General features: G+C 42.4%; 1 protein-coding gene across 1 annotated transcript in view; it reads left to right on the top strand.

The window, feature by feature from the left end:
• Positions 1–8,701, top strand: part of PTCH1 (patched 1) — a 65,264-nt gene extending 56,563 nt beyond the window's left edge. Inside the window, exons 20-23 of the mRNA XM_007939171.1 lie at positions 1,615–1,757; positions 5,533–5,632; positions 6,021–6,275; positions 8,147–8,701. Coding sequence (XP_007937362.1) covers positions 1,615–1,757; positions 5,533–5,632; positions 6,021–6,275; positions 8,147–8,701 — 1,053 coding nt within the window. The remainder of the gene's footprint in view (positions 1–1,614; positions 1,758–5,532; positions 5,633–6,020; positions 6,276–8,146) is intronic.
• The last annotated feature ends 9,726 nt before the right edge of the window (positions 8,702–18,427 follow it).

Raw genomic sequence — 18,427 nt, 5'->3', positions numbered from 1 at the left:
ACAGGAATTCCCTAAGAGTAACTGAAATTTTTTTGGATTCCTTTCCCTCTTGGGGAATCTAAGAAGACCATGGAAGGGAAAAGTAGCTGGGCCTTGTCGGCAGTTGGCAATGCTGTCGGAAAGTGAGCCAGAAAGGACTTCACTTATTAGGTGTTGAATGTGTCCATTAGTATCACTGGGTTCTAAAATGGTCAGATTTATTCCTAGAACAGATTGTGTGTACATGTACTTATGCACACACAGTTTTTTAAATGACATTAACACAGTGGGGATAAAATGAGACCACACTCCCAGACCCAATAGGGATGGCATATTTGAGAATAAGGCTAGCTGACCCCAAGGCAGGACATTCAGGCCTATGATTAAAGGTATAGAGCTCAGCCTCCATGAGCTGGCTTTTCCTTGGAGGACCACTTGCGTCTTCATCCTCCCAGCCTCCAAATTCATGACAGCAAAAAGTAAGAGAACTAGTTTTGTTTCTAATTGGAGAATTATTTTCCCTCTCTGTTTCTATGCCTAGTCTTGTGAATACATTGTTGAAGGATATTAAGCTTTAGGCTGAGTCCTTAACTTTAAGAGATAAATCCATTGCATGCATTTCTCATTGTATATATGTAATTATGTACACATAAAAATAATCCATATATTTGAAAATATAATGTCAACTCCTTTGCTAAGTTTCTGAGGTTGGTGAAGAGATCTTCTTCCCTGAAAGGCTTTGAGAAGTCACTATGTTTCTGTCAGCTTGGTAGGATAAATGTATAGTTGTCTGCAATAGAATCAAAATATCTTGAGCCTCATAGTCCAGATAGGGCACAGAATAACATGGTTCCAAACTGTCTTGGTGCATTCATCCCAAGAGAAAATGACAACTAGATTGTCATTTTGCCTTAATGTCTTTCACCAATTGACACAGTAAACATATATAAGTGGAACCTATCTTAGAAGTACCTGTTATAGAGAGAAATATATACTTGTATACTTTTATCTATTCATCTGTAAAGGAGAATAACCATTCCTGTCCATCTACAGAGTAGATAAGGGATGGGATTGCACCTTGCAGTGTTTTGTAGGGCAAAATACTAGACTCTAGGGCTTGCAGCCTGCAAAAGCTCTGAGCTGTCTCCTCTCAGCATATCCCAGAGCAACCTGAACTTTCATGCAAAGAGAGGCCTCCTGTCAAATTCAAACCTCCCTTTTGGGTCCCACTAGGACTAGGCAGGTTATAACAATAACTAACTCACATTAAATGGTTGTGGGTCAGACTCTCAAAACAACTGTCTGATTATACCTGAACTTATCCAGTAGAGTTTCCATTCGATATTGATAGCATTCTTGACCTAGAAGAACTTTAGAAATGTGAAGGAGGCAAGGCTATGTCCGCACATAGGCTTAATTTGAATTTATAGTCATATATTTCTTCTTATTAAACCTTCATGGTATTTAGATGTACTGCAAACACATTAGTTTGGACACAATGACAAAAATTCTCACCTGAGCATAATCTTGAGAAAATATATATTTGGCACCCATTCTTCATATTTAAGACAAAGCTAAACATTTGACCACATTAAGTCTAGGAATCTGATCATATAAACTCTGCTCCTTCCACAGGCCTTTCTCACGGCCATTGGTGATAAAAACCGCAGAGCAGTACTTGCCCTGGAGCATATGTTTGCACCCGTTCTGGATGGCGCCGTGTCTACTCTGCTTGGAGTCCTGATGCTTGCAGGGTCCGAATTTGATTTCATTGTCAGGTAATATGAGTGAGTTTTAAATCATTATTATTTGCTTATATGACCTTTGTTGCATATTTCATTGTGTATCTGGTAGACATTGGTGTTATTTCTTTATGTTATAAAGATCCTATGTTGCCTATGTCCTCCTATAACTCTATTTCCTTTTGAACTTATTAACTCAGAGATAGGGAGCTCTGGTAGCATAGTGCCTAAGGCACTTGACTGCTAACCAGAGGCTGGTGGTTCAAACCCACCAGCCACTCCTCGGAAGGAAGGCTGGGCAATCTACTTCCGTAGTGATACTGCCTCGGATACCCAAGGAGGGGTCGCTATGAGTTGGAGCTGACTCAATGGCATATAACAACAACAACTCAGAGATATACTGAGAGGTATATAAAGATGAACTCTCTTCTGGAGATGTCTTATGCAATATCTTGAGAAAAGATGGAGGGTTTGGGACTAGCAGCAAAGCCACATGTTGAGGCCAAAGGGTCACCTAATACCACAGTTTTTAGTATTGTAGGTTTGAAATACCTACAGGAAAAGATGATTGTGGTTCCATTAATTGACTTAATTTGACTTTCGTTTCATTTCCTTCAAAACTGTAGAAAGAATAACTCAAAAGTAGCTACTTACTCTCTTAAGAAGTGAAGATTAGTATGCTCAGATTTCATAATACATCCTCACTAAGATTTAGGAAGCATTGAATGCACAACTTTGTAAATTTTAGAAATCCAAGCCTAATTTAGATTCTTTTCCTTGGACCTAAAGGTAAGAAGTTTCTGGTGAATTAATTTAAAAATTGATGTTATGAAGTATAAAAGGAGAGCAGGAGCTCTGGTAGTGTAGTGCCTAAGGTACTTGACTGCTAACCAGAAGGCTGGCGGTTCAAACCCACCAGCCACTCCTCGGAAAGAAGGTTGGGCAATCTACTCGGAAATCCAAGGAGGGGGTGGGTCACTATGAGTCTGGGCCAACTCGACAGCACATAACAACAACAACAAAAGGAGAGCAGGTTTTCCTTTCTAAAAGACTGTAAGACCTGCAAGGAAATAGATTGTTTTAGACTCTTAGCACCCTTGGGGTTTTTTGAAGTCACTGATCTTGGACAAACTTTGTGAAGAGGCAAGGCTAAAATCTCCTACTAGGTAAAAGATTGCCCAGAATTAGAGCCATGACAGGGCAGAACCAAATGTGAGAAATAATTGGGTTGTTTGGAACACTTCAGTCTGGAGAGAGTAGGGTATGTTTATGTTTATGTGTGTGTTTGAGCTACAAAGTTTAGCCAGCTTTCATTATTACGCAAAAGATCAACTCACTGGTTTATGGCAAACCAGATGGACAATTCAGCATCATGGAAACTCAGCCTTCCTAAAGTAAGTGCTTGAGTTTGCTTGCTATGGTTTTGAGGAAGGGTGCAATGAATAGGTGGAATAGCTGTTAGTGTAGACCAATGCTTCTCAAACTATAATGTGCTTATGACCCACCTAGGAGCTCTGGTGGCATAGTGTCTTAAGATATTTGACTGCTAACCAGAAGGCTGGTGGTTCAAACCCACCAGCCACTCCTCGGAAGGAAGGTTGGGCAATTTTCTTCCATAGTGAAACTTCCTCAGAAACCCAAGGAGGGGTCGCTCTGAGTCGGATCTGATCCAACGGCAGTGAGTTTTTTTTTTTTTTTTAAATGACCCACCTGATGCTCTCTCAATGCATACCAGATTGCATATGCCTGAGGTAGAAAATCTGCATTTCTACCCACATTTCTATTGATGTGGTGCCTTCACACTGATAAATTAACAAACCAGTTCATAAATCCTACCTGGCAGTGCCAAATAGGATTTGCCTATTTAGATGAAGGTTTTGGTTTTGTTTTAAGCTCTGAATTTTACTTTGACTTTTTCTTTTTTTTCCTAAGTATACATTTTTTTCGGACATTAGTGTTATTTCTTCATGGTATGAAAACCCATGTCAGATAGAATTTCTTTTATATAGTTCTTTTCTCATTCAACACAAATGTACTAAGTACCTCTTAAGTGCCATTTTGCATAACCATAGTAGCAGGGACACAGAGTTCCTCTCATGTAGCTTACAGTCTATGAAGTAGAGACAAGTTCACAGGCAATCCATGCGAAACACAGGGAGTGATGGGATCTTGGAGGATCTAACTCAGCCTTGTGTGGGATGCTACATGAGCCACAGAGAGGAACACTTAGCCAGAATTAGAGCAACCATGCCAGGAACGTGGAGGCTAGAACTCCAGTTCTCTCATCTAACTCACGACTATTGTTCCCTCCCAGAGGTATCAGGGTTCCTGTTTCAAGCACTTAAAAGGGCTTCCCATTTTCTAGAACTGGATGGATTAACCTGATAAAGTCCTCACTGAGGTCGAATACATGAGCAGACATTGTATACACTAAGCTGTCAGAAATCTAATTGCTGTGTTTATTCTGCAGTGAGATGGATGGGATGCAAATGTCTTAATGCCTGCTGCTGATATACGTCTCAGCCTTAAGTTCTAGCAGTTTACATTAGAACAGGCCATTGGCTGCTCAGTCTTTACTAATGCAGCTCAGAAGTCTCTAGTGTTTACAATAGCCACAAGGTATTCGTATTTTTATAGGGATTCTCTCTCCTTTAATCTAACAGCGAAACATACATAGACATGGCAAAGCTGGGTGCCTGTTCTGTTTTATGATCAAGAGGACCATTAACAGATAGATATCGTGCCCTTCCTCTTCCCAGAACATCCGAAGCCTCTCCCCACCCCAGCTCACTTCCATCTAAATGGCCCGAGAAATCATTAGTTAAAGAAATGCCTCCTTGCTAGAAAGTCCGCTCTCTCCAGCTGCATGGAATGTCCATCGGAGAGGCTCACCCTGGCTGGCAGGTTTACCTTGGTATTCATGAAGAATCCCAGACCTTAGCCCTCAATGGTGGGAAAGCAGGGCCACTTGTGCACTTTCCTCTTCTTCCATGGTGCTGCGGCCTTTATGTTTGAATTGGCTGACGCAAAACAAGCGTATTCACAGATGCTAAATTGTTCAACAAAAGATTAGCCCGCCGAGCAGCCTGGCCATTGTGGAGCGCCCTCACTCAGCACAATGCCCGCGCTCCCACAGAATGGGCAGCATTTTCTTTGCAGAAAGCTGGTTCCTGTGTTCTAAAAAGGTTGCAATTGGAGCTATTTGGTAAAACTGGAACTCACAGAATTCTAGGCAGCAAGTTGTGATTAATGAAAGCCCAGGGAAAGTCTTACCTGATACGTCGGAGACTTAATTAGAGATTCTGCTCTAAGATGCAGACACATTTCACAGTGGATTAGTTGCCTGCAGAAGTGGGCTTCTTTTCCTCCTGGACTAAATTGTTTAAATTCTACACCCTTCACTTCATTTGTTTGCTTCTGCTGGGTTTCGTGCGAGGGGCCCCCTCTGCTTTGTGTTTGTGCTCTCGGTCTGTGCGGCCATTCAGCCTGCATTCCATATTTTTGTGTTTGTGTAACACATTCATAAATAACATTACATGCCAGGAGATTTCAGCAAATTAACAAACTCATTTTTTTTCTTCCCTCCATGAACTCACACTTTGGGTTGTGGAATGTAGTCCTCAAAGCCACAAGGTAAAATAAAATAAAAAAGAATCTTGTGCTGAGTTTGAACTGTTTTTGTAATAGCATTTTCAGTGGTGTGATTTTTGTTCATTTTTGGTTTTGATGTGCAGACGTATTTGGGCACATGAAGGGTAGCATCACTTCCGTTCATCTCAATAAACGTTCCTGTTTCCCTTTTATCTTCCAGGTATTTCTTTGCAGTTCTGGCGATCTTAACAATTCTGGGTGTTCTGAATGGATTAGTCTTGCTCCCAGTCCTTTTGTCCTTCTTTGGACCCTATCCTGAGGTCAGTAGTTAAAACTGGTATAAGGTAAAACCTACGGGCCACCTAGATGTTCTTTTTCCTGGTGTCACTCTTAATTTAGATATTTGGATAACTTAGATATATGCACATTTGCTATAAACATCTCAATAAATATGACCTTTTTTGCTTCAATTTAATAGTTTTGGAGGATGTAGTACTGGTTGTGTTGTTTTTTAAAATCGATTGATTGGCAGCCTAAGTCTTGTAGACAGACACAAAACACTTTCCATTCCAGAGGCATAACAGGGTTGCACAGAATAAAAAGTGGATACAGTGTATTGTCAGGACCCCTTGGGTTAAACTGTGCTTTGAACTTTGAGTGTGGCCAACAAAGGATAAGAACATTGTTGATATGCAATCCCCTTAATAGGTGTCTCCAGCCAACGGGTTGAACCGGCTACCCACTCCCTCCCCTGAGCCACCCCCCAGCGTCGTCAGGTTTGCTGTGCCTCCCAGTCACACGAACAACGGGTCTGATTCCTCTGACTCCGAGTACAGTTCTCAGACAACGGTTTCAGGAATCAGCGAGGAGCTCCGGCACTATGAGGCCCAGCAAAGCACCAGGGGTCCTGCCCATCAAGTGATCGTGGAGGCCACAGAAAACCCTGTCTTTGCCCGCTCCACTGTAAGTCACCCTTGGGGCTGGGGAGAATCATTACTACCTATGGCAGTGGGCACAGTGGTCACAGAGGGTGTCCAGCATAGCCCCTGCCTACTCGAAGCTGCAAATCACATAGATAGGATACATAAGATGCAAAAATAAATATGCTAGTTGACATTCAAGTCAGCTCCAACTCACGGCAACCCCATGGTGTCAAAGTAGATGGTGCTCCTTAGGGTTCTCAGTGACTTACTTCTCCAAAGTCCATCACCAGGACTTTCTTCCAGTGAGCCTTTGAGTGGACTCAAACCTCCAACCTTTTGATTAGCAGCAAGCTCATTAACAGTTTGTACCACTCAGGGACTCCTAAGTATATCTTACATTAGATCATATGAAATTGCCAATATTTGACTCTTTCTAAATAAAATGCCCAGTTCATAATGGTTCAACCTAATACTTATCATAAAGGGCAGGAGTCATTTATTACATAAAGTGTTAGGATGTATCTTGCTCCGGGTAGGTACAAGTTTGAGCCTAAGGGCTAGGGATAACACACACCTTACTTCTTCTTCTTCTTTTTTTTTTTTTTAAATTGTCTACAAAAGTGATTTTTCTGTTCCCTGTCATTTCTGGTAGCCTTCATTTCCCTTGGCACAAAATTATTTAAATTATTGTTGTTGAAGGCTTTACTATAACCTTTTGTGGCTTCAAGCTTGTAGTCTAAGAAGCTGGAGGGAACAGAAAAGCTGAGAACCACCCTCTGAGTTCTTAGCCTCCAGTAATTTAGGAAAGTTCAGTGAGGTAGCTTGGAAACAGCCCCTTCTTGGAGGCTGTACGCTCCCAAAGTGTTCTCTGCCAGGGGTTACTAAAAAAAAATAGAAGAAGAAGAAAGAAAAAAAAAAAACCCCAAGGAGGGTTCTAAAGCTCATATTGCTCTAATGGAAGGCCTCCTGCTGTCCCTCCAGGAAATGGGTATTCCAGTTCCAGGCCAAAGCAGCCCTTCCATGAAAGCACGAGAGGCCAACCAAATAACCTAAATTTTCCTCCTCTTACCCCCCGTGACGATGCCTGCTGAGCTCCAGTGTGAATCTGGTTTTGTTCAGCGGGAGCCTAAAAATAGGTACAAGCTGAACAACTTTGAAGTTGGTCACGGTCCTTTTGATTGATGTGGCCACTGTGCTGCTCCGTGCTTTGTATAGAGACCCAGAAACCAGATTCCTAACTGTGATTCATTCTGTGATGTTGGGAATGTTCTCTGGCTACGCTGTCCAATACAGTAGCCACTGGCCACATGTGGCTATTGAGTACTCAGAATGTGGCAACTGAGGGATGGAATTTTATAAATTAGTTCACTTGAATTTAAATAGCCACATATCCCTCATGGCTATTGTTTTTAGATGCTTAGGTGTAGTCAGTCCTGCCTGCATTCTGCATTTGGGTGAGCCAGGGCCGGACACTTTTACTAGTTTTTAGAGAAGAGGAGCTCGGGCTCTGGCGAGACTGAACAGGGCGGGGGGGTGGACTGTGGGAGGGAAGTAGCTTGGAAGTTGTCCATCTACCACCCTGCATTTATGGAGAACTGCCACATGTGTCCAGCTGGCTGTGTTTGAGAAAGCCTAGAGATAGGATCTCAATGAAGAGATTTTCTGCCACGTCCTACAGGTTCTTGAAAGAACCTGTTTTTCCTTTGTAAGTTGAAGGTCCCTCTGGGCTCCCCTGGTCCTCCCCTCTCCTCTTTCCTTGGCTGGCTTGACAGAAAGCTTGGTTAAGGAAGTGTTGCATGTGGGTGGCAAGGCATGAGTGGGAGCCAGGGTGGGAGGGACAGGACCAGTGGCTCCTCTTGCCCAGCCTGGGTGAGCACCCTGCCTGTTTTCACCTGCCCACACCCTCTGCAGGTGGTCCATCCCGATTCCAGACACCATCCGCCCTCGAACCCTCACCAGCAGCCCCACCTGGACACAGGGCCCCTGCCACCGGGACGGCCAGGCCAGCAGCCCCGCAGGGAACCCCTAAGAGAAGGGTTGCGGCCGCCTCCCTACAGACTGCGCAGGGACGCTTTTGAAATTTCTACTGAAGGGCATTCTGGCCCTAGCAATAGGGACCGCGTGGGCACCCGAGGAGCCCGTTCTCACAACCCTCGGAACCCAGCGTTCACTGCCATGGGCAGCTCCGTGCCGGGATACTGCCAACCCATCACCACTGTGACTGCTTCTGCCTCTGTGACTGTCGCTGTGCACCCCCCTCCCGGGCCAGGGCCTGGGCATGGCCGAAACCCCCGGGGAGGTCTCTGCCCAGGCTATGAGGACTACCCCGAGACTGACCACGGGCTGTTTGAGGACCCCCACGTGCCTTTTAATGTCCGGTGCGAGAGAAGGGATTCGAAAGTGGAAGTCATAGAGCTGCAAGATGTGGAATGTGAGGAGAGGCCCCGGGGAACCAGCTCCAACTGAGGTGTGTGGCTTGGGCAGGCAGGCGGGTGTGGTTGAGGAATCTCTGCCCTTTAGTAGCAACTGAGAGACATTGAGAGACCAGAGTCAGAAAAGCTCCTTGGGGTTTCTTAGGCTACATTTTCTAAACGGCCCTGGGCATGGGTATATCCCAAATGAAATCCTAGTGACATTTAGAAGAATAAACCATATCCTCAAACTTTTCCATCAAGTCCACTCTGACATGATGACCCCATATGTGAGAGTAGAACTGTGCTCCAGAGAGTTTTCAGTGGATGATATTTTTAGCAGTAGATTGCCAGGCCTTTCTTCCAAGGTACCTCTGAGTGGACACTGACCAACCATTGGTTAGCAGCTGAATGTTAACCATTCACACCACCCAGGGACCCCAAGGCAAGGCTGATCTAAACTGTTGTGGCTTTGTCATCTTTGGAGAGCCAGTTGAGTTCTAAATTGGGTCTTTTCTTTCCCCCCATTGTTAAACTATTAAGGATGAACACAATTGTGCAAAGGAGCTTAACGATTTGACTGTTTATGTATTGTTTATTAAAATGTAGTATACACGTGCATATCATAAATGGACAGCTCAACAAATGGTCACAAAGTGAACATATCCAGGTAGCCCAGCCCCTAGAGGAAGAAGCAAAACATGAACAGCTTCCAGAGGCATCCACCATCATTACCTTCACCAGCCCCCTCCAAAGGGCAGTCACTGTCCCGATTTCTAATATAATAGATGAGGTTTCTCACTTTATATACATTTTGCCTATGATGACTTCCTTTTTTTTTTTCTTTTAAAGGGTGAGTAAAATCTGAAGCAAAGAGGCCAAAGATTGGAAATCCCCCCTACCCCCCCCCCCACCTCTTTCCAGAACTGCTTGAAGAGAACTGCTCAGAGTTATGGAAAAGGTGTGCTGCCCTGGAGTAGCAGTTCATTGTTACTGTAACTGATTGTATTATTTTGTTAAATATGCCTATAAATATTTAAGAGGTGTACACATGTAATATATGAGGGAACGGTGTTAAGTAGGAGGGTTTCTCTACTCCCGTGCCAGAGTAGAGAGGCTGCAGTGGGCCCCTCTCTGTTTGTACATTGGTCTCTGTGCCACAACCAAGCTTAACTTAGTCTTAAATTTCAGCATATGTTGCTGCTGCTTAAATATTGTATAATATACCTGTATAATTCTATGCAAATATTGCTTATGTAATAGGATTATTTTGTAAAGGTTTCTGTTTAAAATATTTTAAATTTGCATATCACAACCCTGTGGTAGTATGAAATGTTACCGTTAACTTTCAAACACGCTATGCGTGATAATTTTTTTTGTTGTTTAATGAGCAGATATGAAGAAAGCACGTTAATCTTGGTGGCTTCTCTAGGTGTAGTTGTATACAGTTCTTTGATTTGGCTGTGAGTGTGAACAAGTGTGTGATTTTTTTTTTTCCCATGTACTGTACTGTGATTTTTTTTTTAATTTTTTTTTTTTTTTTTTAACCTTTTTTGTTTCTTTTCACCATCTGTAACCCTTAGTGGTCTCTGAACTAACCAGGCTGGAAGATTCAGGATCTCTTTATTGCTCAGTGCTGGTGGAAGGTCAGCCCTAAACATCATCAGGCTTTATGTTTTTGAAATGGCAGAGGAAAAGCTGGACTTGCTGCTAGTCTGTGGCATCTCATGAGGTCATTCACTGTCATCTAGACATCCCACCTTGTGCTACAAAGGAGATGAATTTCTTCACGTGGGTTGTTGTAATTGACATTGGAACCTCAGGGCACAAAGCTAACATCTGTCCATCTTCACTGGTGTTAAGGAATTGGATAGCATGCCTAATGGTGAACCTGACTGGGTCATGAGTGCATGCTCTAACAAATTGTGCAACCTCATATATACTCTTACCAGCACACACACACACATACACACACACACGAGTAGACTGGAAATCCTTTGGAGCCCATAGCCCAACTAGAAGTAGAAAATCTGTTGTGTTGGTTCTGGACCCTCAGTCAACCCAGAGATGGTGTTTTGAGTCCTTACTCCTTCTCTTCATAAATCGACCAGTTGATTGGAGCTTTCTGGATCTATTTGCATCTTCTGTGGAAAATAAATGGACAGCAAATGATAGGCTGATACAGAGTCAGACATTGCATAAGATCCTTCTCAGCTCGTTTATACTGACATTATAGGATGCATACTTCCTACAGAAATTGGAAACATTGGCTCCCTCCCCTTGCCATTATTAGGGTTGGTTCTGTGACACTTATTAAAGAGCAGCAAGGTGCTAATTACATAAACCCTTCTGAAGAACATAGATGGAGGCTGATCTTTCAACCAGGCATCATTTTTTTTAAAAGATTTCCTTCTGTGTAGGTTCTGTTCTCTGTCTGTGAGGTTTGGTCTTCCTCACCTTGTAGCCAGAGACCAGCAAGTGCAAAGGAAGCACTTGGTGCCTCACTCCCTTCCAAATCCACACCAGCCACTTGTTTACAGACACAAAGGAAGTCAACAGAAAGGGCCAACTCCCCACATGGCGGAACCTGAAGCTACTGTTTGGAGTGCACGAATGGCACTCCGTTATTTCCTCCTGTTTCACATGGAAAACTTAATAGAAAGTCAACGGGCACCCAGTAGTACTAGCAGTTTAGTGACCTCAGATGCTAAAACTCACCACAAAACTGCAAGGTACTAATTAGAAGTTATACTGCCAGGTATGTGTGTGTGCGTGCATGTGTGTGTGCACATGTGTATGTATGTGTGTCAAGGGCCCTGGCCACCCCTACTGCTACTATTTGTGGTGCCTTTCCACCAGCCACATGGTCTATCTGCCTAACTCCCACCTCTGCTCAGAAAACATACTTCCTGCATTGAGGAGAGAAATGATGCAAAACTCTGAGGTCGGTTTCTCCTTAGTTCTTGGTGTGTCCTTGCTCCTTTCCTGAGCCCAGCTTGCATGGTGCATGTGACCCTTCCAGCCCTTGCTTTTCTGCACTGCGCAGAATCCTCTCCCATAGTCACATTGGCAAAGGGAGAACTCGGGTTGGCAGGCAAGTAGAATTTCTCTTTTTTTAAAAAAGTTTTTTAAATTTTGTCTGTCTTGTTTGTTCATTTGGATGTTTTAATTTTTTTTTTTAAAAAATCTTTGCTGATATTTATAATTTTGTATCATAAGAATGTTTTCCTACAGTATTTGTCATGCCAGTTTATAACAAAAAAAATGCAGGGATTTTATTTCTATTGGAAACACTATTACAGCTATGTTTTACTTTTGAACAGAATTTTTATTTGTATAGAGTGCTTACTAATGTTAAATAGTTCAGAGTATATAACATTTACATTAAGGACTCACGGTAGGTTTTCGTGTAAGGAATTTAAAAGAAATAAATATTCAAACTGCGTCTCATTGTCTGCCAATGTTGGCGCAAATGGGTTTGTGTCATTTCAGTTACAAAGATAAAAGTATGCCATATAATTTATTTATATGAAAATTTATTTTTGTAGTGTACATAGTAGTCATCAAGTCTTTTGACAGAAGTCTATTTTTAAAGAATTTATATGTGATGAATCCATAATGTCTGGAACTTTGCTGAGACATAAGTGGGACACACTTTTCATTGTAAATTACAGCAAGAAAAAGAAAACGTTTAACAGTGTTAAGAGAGTGAACAAGTGAATATTCAGGCAATTGTGAAATGTGTATTAGTTACCATTTGTGACCTAGTGTGGTTCTCCTTTTTAAACCTGGAAACGCGAAAATGTACAAACTCTCTAAATATTAATGTTGAAACACTGATAGAAATTCTAACATGAATAAAAAATAATATAACTTGTTGGTTATGTCTTTGTTTATGTAATATTTTTTTAATTAGCATACTTGACCACCTCACTTCATGTTTCAGGGCATCCTAAACTTTCTCATTTCATTTTACTAACCTTATTAAATACTTGCTTTTTAATCTACTTTATGGAGGCATTGTTGATATAAGAAAAGTCCTATGTTTTTATTTTTGACACCAGAAGTGTTTTGAAATTACCCATTCTGTCACCTCTTACATTCTTTCTTTTCTTCTCATAATGAGAAGGAACATGTATAAAGTCAAACTCGGTGATTATTATAATAAAAGTGAAGGTATCATACTTCAAAACAGCACAGTTGATAATATGGGGCTGATTGAACCTAATACAAAACAGTTTTAAGGATGTTTATATATCTTACAGGAGCTCTGGTAGTATAGTGCCTAAGGCACTTGACTGCCAACCATAAGGCTGGCGGTTCAAACCCACCAGCCACTCCTTGGAAGGAATGTTGGCCAATCTACTTCCGTAGTGATACCACCTTGGAAACCCAAGGAGGGGTCGCTATGAGTTGGGTCCGACTCAATGGCACATAGCAACAACAACAATATATCTTATACTTTATCCTGGCCATGGAGATAAATAAAACTAGGATTATCCTCCCAATTCTGTATCTGTATGCAAGGATTGGTGGTGAAAAGTCAAGAATGAAATTGCTTTAAGTGTGGTAAGGTGGCCAGCTACACCCACCTCTTATTTTTGTAAATAAAGTTTTATCGGAATGCAGCCACCCATGCACATATAATCTATGGTTTCTTTCATGCCACAATGGCAAAGTTGAGTAGTTGTGGCATAGACTGTAAAACCTGCAAACCCTCAAATATTGTTTGCCCCTTAAGAAAAAGTTTGGCAACCCATATTAAGATAAGGTATCATGTTAGCTGACGTTGAATCCCCCCCCACACACACACACACTCATGGCAACCCCACATACAGTGGGGAAATGTTGCCCAGTCCTGCACCATCTTCATGACTGAGGATCAGATCATTGTGACCCATATGGTTTCCATTAGCTGGTTTTCTGAAGTAAATCACCAGGCATTTCTTCCTAGTTCTTCTTAGTCTGGAAGCTCCGCTGAAATCTGTTCAGCGTCGTAGGAACACACAGGCCTTCACTGACAGGTGGGTGGCGGCTGCAGCTGAGGTGCATTGGAGTGGAATTGAACCCAGGTCTCCCACATGGAAGGTGAGAATTAGAGTAACAGTCATTGCCAATCAAGCTAAATGTCAGGCAGCAGCCACATTGATATAAAGGCAAGTGTTTCATGTTTAGTGAATGACCTCCCATAATGAGAAGTGGAAATGGTCTATTAATCATTCAAAAGTTTACCATGTTTCTAGTGTGACTCATGAATCGGCATTATCAGCATCTCTCGGAAGCTTGATGGAAATGAAGCATCTCCAGCACCCACCCCCCGACCCCCTGAGTCAGAACTTTCAGGAGTGAAGCCCAGGAATCTGCATGAACAGTCTTCCCTGGTGGCTCTGATGCCCCAGCATAGGCAATCCCGATATTCCATCCAGCCAAATATGGCCATTGTTGACAAGGCCTCCATGGCCAATTCAGGCCAGATCTGGAAACAACATAGATCCTGACTGCTCTGTGTGGTCTTTGCACAAAAACACATGTTCATTTGTGAGGAAGAGCTGAGACCCATGAACTCTGCATTTGTGTCTGGGAATCTAAAGGAAGAAGTTCCCTTTATAGTACTTTGCCACAGCTGTGAGGAAGGACCTCGCAATAGGGCTTGGGCTCCTGACCATCAGGAGAAGAGATCCATGCCCAAACAGACCCTGCTCCCACTCTCCCTTGAGAGGATTTTTTATCCTCCAGTTGACTCTGATTTGGGCAAGTCACTTGGAACCTCTGTGTCCTTATCTATAAATGAAAGATGATGAATGTCCCTCACAGACATCTTGTGAAGATCAAAAATGATGATGGTAATTGTGAAGAGGTCCAGTCCACAGATAACAATATTGGTCACCTGAATGTGAATTGGAGCAATGTTTTTCTGCCACATTCTGAGTTCAGGTTTCCCCACTCAATCTCTCTGCTTTCCCATTCCTAAACATAGGAAGAAAGGCCTGGTGATCTTCCAAAAATCAGTCAGTGAAAACCCTATAAATCACAAGATCTGATCCACAATTGATCATAGATGTGGCATTTTATTCTCTTGTGCATGGGGTCGCCATGAAATGTGGGGCAGATTCAATGGGAGATAACAACAAGCACTCATATAAAACACTGAGGGAAGTAGACACACGCCCTGGAGAGAACAATCATGGGAGAAGGAAGGGCTGCTTATGCACAGGGAGATAGCTCAGGGTGCAGAAGAGTATGAAGGGACGGACACTGGGAGGAGGTAACTATGGGGAGGAAGTGGGAGGGGAGCTGCTGCATTGTAAATTTTGGTCAATGACATGAGACAAAGTATATGTGAACTGCTGTATGAAAAGTGAATTTACTCTGTAAATCTTCACCCAAATCCTAAAAAAAAAAAAAAAAAATTTATGAAAAAAAAAAAAAAACACTGAGGGGTGGTATGAGAAGATTTTGCACTTATTGAGCCCTCTTCTGAGGTATTGACCAAGGAATACGATGCTCAAGTAATTCAGCATCCTCCTCAATAGGTACTTTACATGGAAAAAATATTAATAAAGTGTCAAACAAGGTTTTATATCTTACAACCTCATCTCCCTACCTCTTGGTGTACTCAGTGACCTGTTCCTAAGCCCTTTGATGGTGAATTTCATACATAATGCCCACTTGGGTCATTCAGAAGTCATGGGGAGTATGTACTCCCTGAAATGGAGTATAGAAAATATTAATTGCAATAATTGAAATTCAAATTGGGAGAGGCTTTCAGACATGCTTTATGCTACCAAAATGACCATTACAATCCAATTTTATATTGTTTATAAATTACATATGCCTAAGTAAGCCAACTTAGTTTTAATCATGATGTTGGCCTAGGAGAAGTTTTTAATCATATTTGTGTCCCAAAATCGCCATATTTATTCAGGACTTAGGTAAACATGAGGCCACATTTTTTTTGGCACAGCGGACTTATTTAACAGCTTAGGGAATGCTGTGTGCTGCTAAGTTTCAGGCAGCAACCACATTGATGTAAAGGCAGGTGTTTCATTTTTGGTAACTGACCTCCCAAAATAAGAAGTGGAGATGGCCTATTAATCATCTGAAAAGAACATATGCCAAGTTTTAATTACTTTTAATGAAGGCTGCACATAATGAGAACATGCCTCAAACATGAATTCATTTAATCACTCACATTGTTGTGGTGCAGGGCATGTTGGACACCATCTTCTGCAGAGGTTCCCTGCCAGGAAATCATAACAACTTCTATTATAAGGGTCTTGAAGGAATATTCTGGTCTGTTAGGAACATCGTGGACCTCAGGAAAACAGAGCAACTCAGGCATCTCTGTTACAAAAGGAAGTAACCAAGAGAGATGACTCAGATTAAAGTTGGGGTGGCCAATGTGGTTTTTTATTATTACTATTATTATTATTTATTCATGCCTACTTGGTGGTGGTGTAGATAGTTGCTGTTTAGGTGGGGTTCTCTAAAGGAACAAAACCAGTAAAGTGTATATATATATAAAGAGAGAGAGAAGGAGATTGATTTATTTCACGGAAATGGCTCATGCAGTTGTGGAGGTTGGCAAGCCCCAAGTCCATGGGCCAAGCATCAGGCTGCAGGTTTCTCCTTACTCAATGTGGTTGCAGGGACTGACAAATCCAAAACTGACAGGTCAGACAGCAGGCTGCTGGATCATTTCCCAAGAACTGGAGGTCAGAGGATGACAAGTTGGATGCAGGATCAAGAGAAAGCAAGCTTTGCCAGGACTTTTATATATGTATATATGGGGTGCAGACCACACCCCCCAAGGGAACTGATTGGCTTTTGACTGATTGGTTTCTCAACTGATTGGCTGCTCACATCAGATCACAAAAAGGAAGATGATTACCGAAGGAAGAGCAATCAGTCCATTGTCTACCAAACCACTGAGAATTATAGCCTAGGCGAGTTGACATATAGCATTAACCCTCACAGTTGCTGTCTAGTCAGCTCCAACTTATGACCAGCTTATGTATAGCAGAAAGAAACAGTGCCAATCCTACACCATCTTCCAGCATGATATCATACAATATTATCTTGTGATCCATAGAGTTTTCACTGGCTAATTTTCAGAATGCTGAAAGTACCTTGGACTGTTAAAAGAACTAACAGATCTGTCCTGGAAGTGCAGCCAGAATGCTCCTTGGAAGCAAGAATGGCCAGACTTCGTCTCACCTATTTTGGTCATGTTGTAAGAAGGGACCATTCCCTGGAGAAGGATGTCATGCTTGGTAGGGTGGAGGGTCGACGAAAGAGGGGGAGGCCTTCAAGGAGATGGATTGATACGGTGGCTGCGATGATGGGCTCAAGTATAGCAGGGATTGTGGGGCTGGCGCGGGATCGGGCAGTGTTTTGTTCTGCTGTGCATGGGGTTGCTATGAGTCGGAAACGACTCGACAGCACTTAACAACAACAACAATTTTCAGAAGTAAATTGACAAGTCTTTCTTCCTGGTCTGTCTTAGTCTAGAAACTCCACTGAAACCTGTCCACCCTGGGTGACCTTGCTGGTACTTGAAATACCAGTGGCATCATTGCAACATTGTAGCTGTTGTTTGTTACCATCAAGTGGGTGGCACAAATGGCTAAATATTTGACTAGTAACCAAAAAGTTGGTGACTTGAACCACCCCAGAGATGCCTCAGAAGACAAAGCCTGCCAATCTGCTTCTGAAAAATCATAGCCTTAAAACCCTGTGGAGCAATTCTACTCTGCACATGTGGGGTCACAATGAACGCAGCCTCATGGCAACATGCAAACCCCCACATAAACTGAAAGATGGTGGTGGGCCTACTCTTTAGGGATTTTCTTTCTTAGGGCAAAGGACCTTCATCTGAGATGCTTGTAGGGAACCAACATTATGGAGATGGTATTTGCCCTTGAAATGAGACAAACCCCAGTGAATGGTGGAACCAAGAAGAGCAACCACAGCCAAACCATTAGCACAGTCAACTGAGCCCTTGCTTTCTAGCCACAGGACTTGAGGCTGCGAAACGAGAGGGAATGTAATTTAAGTTACCAACAAAGCAAAAAAATAAAGTCAAATGAAAATTCTTTCTAAAGCAAAGCACAGGAACTAACTCTCTCAGCAGCACATCTTTACTTATTTTTTTTTTAACTTTTTATTGTGATTTGGGTGAAAGTTTACAGAGCAAATTCGTTTTCCACTCAACAGTTCATGCACTCTTTGTTTAATGACATTGACTGCAATCCCCACAAAGTAACAGCTCTCTTTTCACTTCCTCCCTGTGTTTATCTTTTCCCTGTGTCCTTCTTTCCTGTACATTCCTGCCTTCTGAGCTTTCTCCCTGTGCAAATGTTGCCCTCCTGATCTCCCATGGTTGATTATTCTAAGGAGGGCACCTCCCTGATGTAACTGTTCACCTCATAGGCCTATTGTTTAGATGAAAGTTAAGCCATGGAAATGAGTTCAAGTTCAGACCTGAAAGGTGACTGGGGGCCATAGTCTCTGGTTTCATCAGTCTCTATCAGACAAGTCAGTCTTTTTTTTTTTTTATGATTTTGAGTTTTGTTCCACATTTTTCTCCCACTCTATCCAGGATCACCAATTTTGATCACTTTCTGAGTCATTGTCAGTGGAAGCCAGGCACCATCTAATTCTTCTGAGGTTCTCATGGGCCAATTGTTGTTGTTGTTGTTGTTTGCCGTCGAGTCGGCCCCGACTCATAGCGACCCCTCCTTGGGTTTCCGAGGCAGTATCACTACGGAAGTAGGATTGC

Source organism: Orycteropus afer, unplaced genomic scaffold, assembly GCF_000298275.1.
Source record: "Orycteropus afer afer isolate SDZICR_OR568_19922 unplaced genomic scaffold, OryAfe1.0 scaffold00005, whole genome shotgun sequence".
Classification (NCBI taxonomy): Eukaryota; Metazoa; Chordata; class Mammalia; order Tubulidentata; family Orycteropodidae; genus Orycteropus; species Orycteropus afer.
This window is presented reverse-complemented; position numbering and strand designations above follow the sequence as displayed.